The sequence below is a fragment of the Gorilla gorilla genome, chromosome 20 (assembly GCF_029281585.2).
Source record: "Gorilla gorilla gorilla isolate KB3781 chromosome 20, NHGRI_mGorGor1-v2.1_pri, whole genome shotgun sequence".
Classification (NCBI taxonomy): domain Eukaryota; kingdom Metazoa; phylum Chordata; class Mammalia; order Primates; family Hominidae; genus Gorilla; species Gorilla gorilla.
In genome coordinates this window covers 9,698,682-9,709,293 of record NC_073244.2, presented here as the reverse complement: position 1 = coordinate 9,709,293, position 10,612 = coordinate 9,698,682, and the positions used below count along the sequence as shown (strand labels likewise).

Here is a 10,612-nt window from a genome sequence, read left to right as displayed (position 1 = left end):
CAGAGTGAGACTCCGTCTCAAAAAAAAAAAAAAGGTAATTATGATAATAAAAAGAAAGTGACCAAATGATGAAGACTTTAATTTAGTACTGGGTTTTTCTGAAACGCTGGTGGTGCTGATCCGGCCCTCAGGCCCCTCTCTGGCTGCCCCAGCTCTGCCTGCCCCAGCTCTGCCTGCCCCAGGCCTTGGTCCCCGTGGGTCACTCTGCCGGGGACACCCCTCCTCCTGCTGGCTTGGCTGACGGCTGCTTGTGTATTAGTTCTCTGATCAGAAAGGTCCCTTCCTCCTGGTCCCCAGGAAGGCCCCAGCTCCCTGGGTTGAGCCCACCCCTTGGGCTGGGAGTGGTGTGAGGGACTGGACCCCTAGTGCCCCGAAATGAATGAAAGAGCGAGTGAGGTTTTCTTTACTGTTTTTTTTGTTTGTTTTTTTTTTTGAGACGGAGTCTTGCTCTGTCACCCATGCTGGAGTGCAGTGGCACGATCTCGGCTCACTGTAAGTTCCGCCTCCCGGGTTCACGCCATTCTCCTGCCTCAGCCTCCTGAGTAGCTGGGACTACAGGTGCCTACCACCACGCCGGGCTAATTTTTGTATTTTTAGTAGAGACGGGGTTTCACCGTGTTAACCAGGATGGTCTCGATCTTCTGACCTCGTGATCTGCCCGCCTCGGCCTCCCAAAGTGCTGGGATTACAGGCGTGAGCCACCGCGCCCGGCCTTCTTTTCTGTTTTTTTTTGGTGGGGGGTTCGGAGTCTCTTTTGCCCAGGCTGGAGTGAGGTGGCGCGATCTCAGCTCACTGCAACCTACGACCCCTGGGTTCAAGTAATTCTCCTGGCTCAGCCTCCCGAGTAGCTGGGATTACAGGCGCGCACCACCATGCCTGGCTAATTTTAGTATTTTTAGTAGAGACGGGGTTTCACCACGTTGGCCAGGCTGGCCTCAAACTCCTGACCTCAAGTGATTCACCTGCCTCGGCCTCCCAAAGTGTTGGGATTACAGGCGTGAGCCACCGTGCCTGGCCGTGAATGGGGTTTTCAAGAAACCTCTCAGGGTAATCAGAGACCCCGTGCAGTGGGATAAAGGAGGGGGCTGTTACCTCCAAACTGGGAGCGGCTCCCCAGGATCCCAGCACCAGCTCCACCCTCTTTGTCCCCACCATCCACCCATGAAGACCCCACCTTTTCCCCTAAAGGGCACCTGCTGGCATAAACACAACTGGAGCACAGTAGCATGACTTTGGGACCTGCTGGTGACAGAGACATCAAGGTGGGTATGACATGGCCACCGCACAGTGTCCCCAGTGGGTGGACAGAGAGAACTGGCAGGCGTGATCTTGGCTCACTGCAGCCTCTGCCTCCCGGGTTCAAGTGATTCTCCTGCCTCAGCCTCCCGAGTAGCTTGGACTACAGGCATGCACCACCACGCCCGGCTGATTTTTGTATTTTTAGTACAGACGATGTTTCACCATGTTGGCCAGGTCCCGAGTAGCTTGGACTACAGGCACCTGCCACCACGGCCGGCTAATTTTTGTATTTTTAGTAGAGACGGGGTTTCACCATGTTGGCCAGGTTGGTCTGGAACTCCTGACCTCAGGTGATCCTCCCACCTCCGCATCCCAAAGTGCTGGGATGGCAGGCGTGAGCCACTGGGCCCTGCCTGTTACTAGTATTGAAGAGGAACAAACCTCCCTTCTCAGTGATAGTTTCTTTATTCCACATAAAAGTCCCCCCAAAGCTCATGGAGACGATGTCTTAACATCACAATCGTCGTCAATCGTAGTGATCATTTCTGTTCTGAAAAACCGCAAAACTCATCGTTGGAAGGATGGGCTGCTGACCAGGACTTTGGGGGAGGGTTTATGACGCATCCCATGTGTCACCAGAGGGAAACCCAACATCCTTTTACGAGGAGGGGTCGGGGTCCATTGCATTTTAGCCAAACCACACCCCCCACCCTGATACAAATCCATCTCAAAGCCCATCTGTGGACGGTGCAGGTCGCGGCCCAGCTGGGAACGGTGGCCCCGGCTGTTTGACCTTGGCATGCCTGCCGACAGGTGGCCTCGCCGGGGGCCTCTTTTGCTCTGGAGGGTCCGCTGGGGCTGAGTTGGGGTCTTCAGTTTCGCCTGCCTGTTGTCTGTGACTGCTGGTGATCCAAAGGGGCGTGGGTGGGCCACGGCATAACGGGCGGACCCCCTGGAGTTTCTGGTGGGGGGCAGAATGTTTAGCCGGCAGGCACCTTCTGGGTCAGGTAGGGCCTCACTTGTCACTTGGTTGCTGCTGTAGACACTCAATTATTAGGTGTCCGATTGGGTGGAATGAGTTCTTTCCTGTCCCCGTCTCCTGTCTGTGACCTGGAAGCGGCCCCAGTCTTCCATGACGGTTAAGGCCCAGCAGTTCTTGTCACTGTTGGGTTAGAACGATTCATGCTGGAGCCACGTGCCTTTGGTCACCTGGGACAGGTGGCAGCTGGGCCTGGCTGGCATCTATCTGCTGGAGCCTGTCTCCTCCGGGCAGTCTGATAATCAGGCTTCTGTCATTTTTTTTTTTTTTTGAGTCAGTCTTGCTCTGTCTCCCAGGCTGGAGTGCCGTGGCGCAATCTCGGCTGACTGCAATCTCTGCCTCCTGGGTTCCAGCTATTCTTCTACCTCAGCCTCCTGAGTAGCTGGGACTACAGGTGTGCGCCACCACACCCAGCTCATTTTTGTATTTTTAGTAGAGATGGGGTTTCACCATGTTGGCCAGCCTGGTCTCGAACTCCTGACCTCAGGTGATCCACCTGTCTTGGTCTCCCAAAGTGCTGGGATTATAGGCGTGAGCCACCGTGCCCAGCCACTTTTGTCATCTTGTGTTGGCTTTGGCAGCGACACCATTCACTGGGGTGGGAATTCGGGACAGGGTCTTGCCCCTGTGCCCGGGATTTGACATTTGGGAAACAAATGTTAAAACCCTACCATGTCCCTAAATGTCCCAGCCTCCCCAGGGCAATGCTGAGACCCAGAGGTGTCCCGTCACAGCCGGTGGCTCCACGGGAACCTGCAGGCATAAGCCTGCTCAGAAACCCCGTCTTCCTCATGGCAGGAGCTGCTGGCTTTTGGGGATGGGACTCACGCAGGACCCTGTCCCACAGGGCAAATCTTTCTGTATCACTGCCCCTCAGCACTAAATACCACCAGTTCCCTGCCATCATCGTTGGAATAACCCCAAATGCAATTCCTTGCTGTCTCAGGTCAAGATGCACTGGACGCTTTCACTGAGGCTCAGTTAATTGTGGGTCTGGTTGGCCCAGCCTGGATAGCACTTGCTGAGAGGCCAACCACAGAGCTAGGAAGAAGGGCCTGGAGAATGTGCCCGCCCTACTCACCGTCTGCTCAGACTGATAGACATGAAGACATTTAGGATTAGAGGGAACCTCGTGAGCAACTCTCTGCAAACACTGTCCATTCTTTTCTTTTCTTTTTATTTTGAGACGGAGTTTTGCTCTTGTTGCCCAGGCTGGAGTGCAGTGGCGTGATCTTGGATCACTGCAACCTCTGCCTCCTGGGTTCAAGCAATTCTCCTGCCTCAGCCTCCTGAGTAGCTGGGATTACAGGCGTGCACCACCATGCCCGGCTAATTTTTGTATTTTTATTAGAGACGGGGTTTCGCCGTGTTCACCAGGCTGGTCTTGAACTCCTGACCTCAGGTGATCCACCCACCTCAGCCTCCCAGAGTGCTGGGATTACAGGCATGAGCCACTGTGCCCTGATTATTTTTTATTTTTTTTGAGACAGAGTCTTGCTCTGTCGCCCAGGCTGGAGTGCAGTGGCACGATCTTGGCTCACTGTAACCTCTGCCTCTCAGGTTTAAGTGATTCTCATGCCTCAGCCTCCCAAGTAGCTGGGATTACAGGCACCTGCCACCACGCCTGGCTAATTTTTGTCTTTTTAGTAGAGATGAGGTTTCACCATGTTGGCCAGGCTGGTCTCAAACTCCTCACCTCAGGTGATCCGCCTGCATCGGCCTCCCAAAGTCTGGGATTACAGGCGTGAGCCATCGTGCCTGGCCCAGCCTTTTCTTAAATACTTCCAGAGACAGGGAGCTCAGTGCTTCTAGAGTCCATCTGACCAGTGACCGGCATTTGGACCACATTAGAAAAGTCTGTCTTCTTTTTCCTGGGGAAATTTGCCTCCCGAACAAGAACCCGCTGGTCCAAGCTTTGAATGCAGGTGGCTGCAGCCAGCGCACTGGATTTATCTTCCCAAATGACTTCTGAAACACTCAAACGCCCGACACCCTGTATCTTCCTCTTGCTAGGTCTGCCTATTTCAGAGCCAGTTTCTGAGCCTCTGCTGTTCCAACCCGGAACAGCGTTGGCGTGTCCCAGCCTGACGCCGGGTTGGGGGAGCAGTGAGGTCCACACATCTCATTCCTTGGTGGGAGGTATTGACGGGGTTTGCCTGGTGGCTTGACATCTGAGTTAAAGGGGCTTGAGAATGTTCTAGATTACTGGGGTGTCATTTCGCAATTGGAGGACAAGGATGGTTGGCAGCGGCTCTTCTTGTGCAATGGGCTCTGATCCTTTCAAAGGAGCTGGGTGTCATTATGAGCGAGAAGGGGCGCATCAAATGAAAAACCATGGGTGTGAAATTTGGACATAAGGTCGGAGGTCAGGAGCTACCCCAGGACGTGGCCCTCATAGGGGGGTTGAGCTTCTAGGTCTGAGGCCGCATTCTGGAGGGAAAGGCACAGGAAAGGACGCAGACCCAGCCGGGGTGGCGGTGGGTGTCTGTGGCTCCAACCTGGAGCGGGTGACAAGCAAGAGAAGGGTCTTTAATCTTGTATCCAGCTCTGATCACAGGGGCTGCGAGCAGGAGTGGAGGCCACCAAAGCCACACGGGCCACCCCCTGCGCTTCTTGCCTTCCTCGGCTGAGAGTTCGTGAGTGTGGAAGGGTGAGGGGCTCAGAGCTGGGCCCTTTTCTGGAACGCACAAATACTGCATCGTTAAAAAAAAAATACAATGTTTTCAAGCAGCTGAAAAGGATGCTGGGTTTCAGAGATGAACGGAGGGGCTGGCACCCTTGGAAGATTGGGACTCAGGATGAGGCAGGATGAGATCTGGGGCCAGTGGGCGTCTGACAGAGGTTTTCTGGCATCTGGAATCTTCTTCCATGTCCTTCGTTACGCTCACGTCGCCTCAGGACATGCTAGGGAGGGAAAGACACAGGCCAAGTTATTGCTGTTAATGTTAAAAGTGCAAAATGCGCTTCCACATGTATGTAATCCAAAACAATGATCCCACCCAGCGTGGGTGAACTCCCAGCAGCAAGAGTGGCACATGCCCTTCAGGGCCCGGCTCCTGCCACCCACTTTCTAAGTGTGGCTCTGAGGGCCTCCTTCCTGGTGCCTCAGCAGAACAGGCCCTGGAGACTGGCAACCTCAATCAGCCTGGAGGGAGGCTCCAACCCACCCCCCCACTAACCAACCATACAACCACCCACACATCTATCCATCCACCCATCCATCCATCCATCCATCCACACATCCACACACTCACTCACCCATCCATTCACTCAATGGAGGGATCCATTCATCCCTCTGCCCAGCCATCCAGCCACTCACTCATCCATCCGTCCACCCATCCACCCACCCACACATCCATCCATTCATCCATCCATCCCTCCACTCATCCATCTATTCAACCATCCATCCATCCACCCACCCACCTATCCATTGATCCATCTGCCCACCCATCCATCCACCCACTCATCCATCTGTCCATCCATCCATCCATCCATCCATCCACCCACCCACTCATCCATCTAGCCATCCATCCATGCATCCAACCAACCATACAACCACCCACACATCTAGCCATCCACCCATCCATGCACCCATCCATCCACCTATCCATCCATCCATCCATCCATCCATCCATCCATCCATCCACCCACCCACCCACCCATCCATTCATCCATCTGCCCACCCATCCAGTCACTCACTCATCCACCCACCCACCCATCCATCTACCCATCCATCCATCCACCCACCCATTCATCTACCCAACCATTCATCCAACCAACCATTCATCTACCATTTACCCATCCATATGCCTACCCATCCATCTCTCCATCAGTCCATCTTTCCATCCCTCCACCCATCCATTCATCCACCCATCCATCCATACAGTCAACTTCCACCCATCCATCCATCCATTTATCCATCCATCCATCCACCTATCATCCATCTATCCTCCCATCCCTCCACTCATTCATTCATCTATCCACCCATCATCCAAACATCCTTCCATCCATCCACTCATCCATCCATCCATCCATCCATTTATCCACCTATCCATTCATCCATTCATCTATTGCTTCTTACAATTCCTTCTTTTGTGTTTTTAATCGTTAAAACATGCTTATTATATCTTATCCACCTAAGGATCTCCAGGCAAGATCTAATTCTGCTGTTTGTTGTCTCTGCTGTCTTTTGCTCATGGTGGATGATTTCCTTGTGTTTCCTGTCTGTATATGTGAACTCATCTCCAGAGAGCTTGGGTTGAGGTGGTGTTTTCAGAAATACATTGAGAACTTACTTTTACTCAGTGCCCCTTAAGCAGCACTGGTCTAAGGCCATTTTTGATGTTTATTTCTTAGCTTGGAGCTTCCTGGGTCACATGGGTAGTAAGGCATGTGGCTAGGCCATCTTATAGATTTGTATAAAACTGTGTGGTCAGCCGGGCATGGTGGCTCACGCCTGTAATCTCAGCACTTTGGGAGGCCGAAGCGGGTGGATCACGAGGTCAGGAGATCGAGACCATCCCGGCTAACATGGTGAAACCCCGTCTCTACTAAAAAATACAAAAAATTAGCTGGGTGTGGTGGCAGACGCCTGTAGTCCCAGCTACTTGGGAGGCTGAGGCAAGAGACTGCAGTGACCCTGGGAGGCGGAGCTTGCAGTGAGCCAAGATCACGCCACTGCACTCCAGCCTGGGCGACAGAGCGAGACTCCGTCTCAAAAACAACAACAACAACAACAACAAAACAAAACAAAAAAACTGTGTGGTCAAGGATAAATCCCACACATTCTAAAGAAAAGTTTGGTCCTTCCCTGGCTCCTGGGATTAACTTCTAAACTCTTGGAGCATCCTGGCTGGAGTGTCTATGTGGGTCATGCCAGATAGTCTATGCTAACTGATATGGTTGGGCTGTGTCCCCACCCAAATCTCATCTTGAATTGTAGTTCCCATAACCCCACTTGTCGTGGGCGGTACTCAGTGGGAGGTAACTGAACCATGGGGGCGGCTACCTCCATGCTGTTCTCGTGGTAGTGAGTTCTCACGAGATCTGATGGTTTTATAAGGGGCTTTCCCCCCTCCTTGCTCAGCACTTCTCGCTCCTGCTGCCTGGTGAAGAGGTGGCTTCCGCCAGGATTATAAATTTCCTGGGGCCTCCCCAGCCATGCAGAACTGTGAGGTTTAATTGTAAACCTCTTTTCTTTATAATTTACCCAGTCTCGGGTATTTCTTCATAGCAGCATGAGAATGGACTAATAACACTCACAACGTGACTTAGGGTTGGAACTTGGGCCACGTGGCATCAGCTTGATCTGTGCAGGGGCTGGAGGCTAAGAAAAGCCATGCAGACAGTCAGCCAGGTGTATGTAGTTGACTCTCTATAAACACCCTGGCTACAAAGGCTTGGGTCAGCTTCTCTAATTGGCAGCACTTTGTGTGTTTTGCCACACATCCCTGCTGGGAGAAATAAAGGCTGTCCACACAACCCCACTGGGAGAGGACACTTGCAGGCTTCCACCCGATCTCTCCTGGATCCAGCCCTATGCACCTCTTCCTTTTGTTAAGTTTTTTGTTTTTTGTTTTTTTTTTTAAACAGAGTCTTGCTCTGTTGCCCAGGCTGGAATGCAATGGTGCAATCTCAGCTCACTGCAACCTCCGCCTCCCAGGTTCAAGCAATTCTCTTGCCTCAGCCTCCTGAGTAGCTGGGACTACAGGTGTGTGCCACCACACCCAGCTAATTTTATATTTTTAGTAGAGATGGGGTTTCACCATATTGGCCAGGCTGGTCTTGAATTCCTGATTTCAAGTGATCCCCCTGCCTCGGCCTCCCAAAGTGCTGGGATTACAGGCATGAGCCACCACACCCAACTCTTTGCTGATTTTTAACTGTACCCTTCTACTGTAATAAACCATGCCACTGTGATAAACCATAACTGTGAGTATGACAGCTTTGCTGAGCTCTGTGAGTCCTTCTGGCAAACCATTGTGCCTGAGGATACCCTTGGACATCAACACACAGGGAGGCTTTTCTTTTCTTTCCTTTTTTTTTCTTTTTTTGAGACAAAGTCTAGCCCTATTGCCCAGGCTGTGGAGTGCAGTGGTACGATCTTGGCTCACCTGGCTAATTTTTGTATTTTTTTTAGGGACGGGGTCTTGCCATGTTGCCCAGGCTGGTCTTGAACTCCTGACCTCAAATGATCCACCTGCCTCGACCTCCCAAAGTGCTGGGATTACAGGCGTGAGATGCTGCGCCCGGCCACAGGGAGGCTTTTCTTGGCATCCAGAACCAGGTGGAGAATCGGAGGCAGAGCGTGGACAGTCTACCCTTTTGTGGTATCATATCCTGGGCTTCCGGGAGCTTGGCTCTGTGTGGGTTTTTCCCTGAGGGCCGCTCCACTGCATAACTCTGGGGCCTCATTTGCATCCTGGTCTAGGTAATGGCGCCCCCCCTGGAGTTGTGCAAGGACGGCCTGACTGGTTAAGGGAACCACTACCTCCCTGCCTTCCCGGTGCCGTATCCCCCACTCCCAATAAGTCATGGGGCAGTTTTCCTGGGATTAGGATCCCTGCCTGCTTTATATTTGCTGTCAGCTGGTTCGATTTTCTGTCCTTCTAGAGAACCCTGACTAATACAGGTCCATGTAGGACATTTTGAAAACAGCACAAAGACCACTCTGCATCACACCCACCTTGTTTCCTGATCTTCTGAGACCGGAGCAGACCTGTGGAGGAGAGACGGAGACTGGGCGTTATTTGCTTATTTTTGGGAGCCTGGGCATTTTCCCTTTTTCTTTCTTTAACTTATTTTATTTTTATTTATTTATTATTATTAAGATACAGGGTCTTGGCTGGGTGCAGTGGCTCATGCCTGTAATCCCAGTACTTTGGGAGGCTGAGGTGGGTGGATCACTTGAGGTCAGGAGTTCGAGACCAGCCTGGCCAACATGGTAAAAACCTGTCCCTACTAAAAATACAAAAATTAGCCGGGTGTGGTGGTGGGTGCCTGTAATGCCAGCTACTCGGGAGGCTGAGGCAGGAGAATCACTTGAACCCGGGAGGTGGAGGTTGCAGTGAGCCAAGATCGCACCATTGCACTCTGGCCCCTGGGCGACAAGAGTGAAAATCTGTCTTAAAAAAAAAAAAAAAGATATAGGGTCTTGTCATGTTGCCCAGGCTGGAGGGCAGTGGTGCAATCATGGCTCACTGCAGCTTCCAGCTCCGGGCTGAAGTGATCCTCCCACCTCAGCCTCCCAAGTAGCTGGGACTACAAGGTATACACCATCATGCCTGGCTAACTTTTAAACTTTTTGTAGAGATGGAGTCTCAATATGTTGCCCAAGCTGGTATCGAACTCCTGACCTCAAATGGTCTTCCTGCTTTGGCCTCCCAAAGTGCTGGGATTACAGGCATGAGCCACAGTGCCCATTCTTGGGCATTTTCTACCTGTTCGTGGAGGCTGTAAGCCTATGAGGACCGACACTGCTGTATCTGGTACAAAACAGATGTCAGCGTGCATCTGCTGCGTAACAAATGAGCCCAAACAGACAGTTTTGAGGAAATTGGCCAAGGCCCTTCACTAACATAAAATGAAGCCAATAATGTTGCTCAGGGTCTACTGGATTGGGGGAGTCTGAATCTACCTGCTGGGACCTGGACAAAGGTCACCTTTCATCATTATGATAACACTGAGATTGTGATAATATGAGAACATCATGATAACTTTTTTTTTTTTTTTGAGACAGGGTCTTGCTCTGTTGCCCAGGCTGGAGTGCAATCATAGCTTGCTGTAGCCTTGACCTCCTGGGCTCCAGCCATCTGCCTGCCTCACCCTTCTGAGTAGCTGGACTAGAGGTGTACATCACCACACCTGGATGATATTTATTTATTTATTTATTTTTGAGACGGAATCTCATTCTGTCGCCAGGCTGGAGTGCAGTGGTGTGATCTCGGCTCACTGCAACCTCCGCCTCCCAGGTTCAAGTGATTCTCCTGCCTCAGCCTTCCAAGTAGGTGGGACTACAGGCACGAGCCACCACGCCCAGCTAATTTTTGTATTTTTAGAAGAGATGGGGTTTCACCACGTTGGCCAGGCTGGTCTCGATCTCTTGGCCTTGTGATCCGCCCACCTCGGCCTCCCAAAGTACTGGGATTACAGGCGTGAGCCACCACACCCGGCCGATAATTTTTATTTTTATTTTATTTGTTTATTTATTTTTTTGAGATGGAGTCTCACTTTGTTGCCGAGTGCAGTGGTACTATCTCGGCTCACTGCAACCTCTGCCCCCTGGGTTCAAGCGAATCTCCTGCCTCAGCCTCCCAAGTAGCTGGGATTACAGAT

The 10,612-nt window shown here is 51.9% G+C and overlaps 1 protein-coding gene across 1 annotated transcript in view; it reads right to left on the bottom strand.

The window, feature by feature from the left end:
- Window positions 1-1,685: 1,685 nt before the first annotated feature.
- The window catches only part of ATCAY (ATCAY kinesin light chain interacting caytaxin), a 47,724-nt gene continuing 38,797 nt past the window's right edge, over window positions 1,686-10,612 (bottom strand). Inside the window, exons 12-13 of the mRNA XM_055371272.2 lie at window positions 8,964-8,996; window positions 1,686-5,182 (exon numbers count right to left, since the gene is read on the bottom strand). Coding sequence (XP_055227247.1) covers window positions 5,173-5,182; window positions 8,964-8,996 — 43 coding nt within the window. The 3' untranslated portion in view covers window positions 1,686-5,172. The remainder of the gene's footprint in view (window positions 5,183-8,963; window positions 8,997-10,612) is intronic.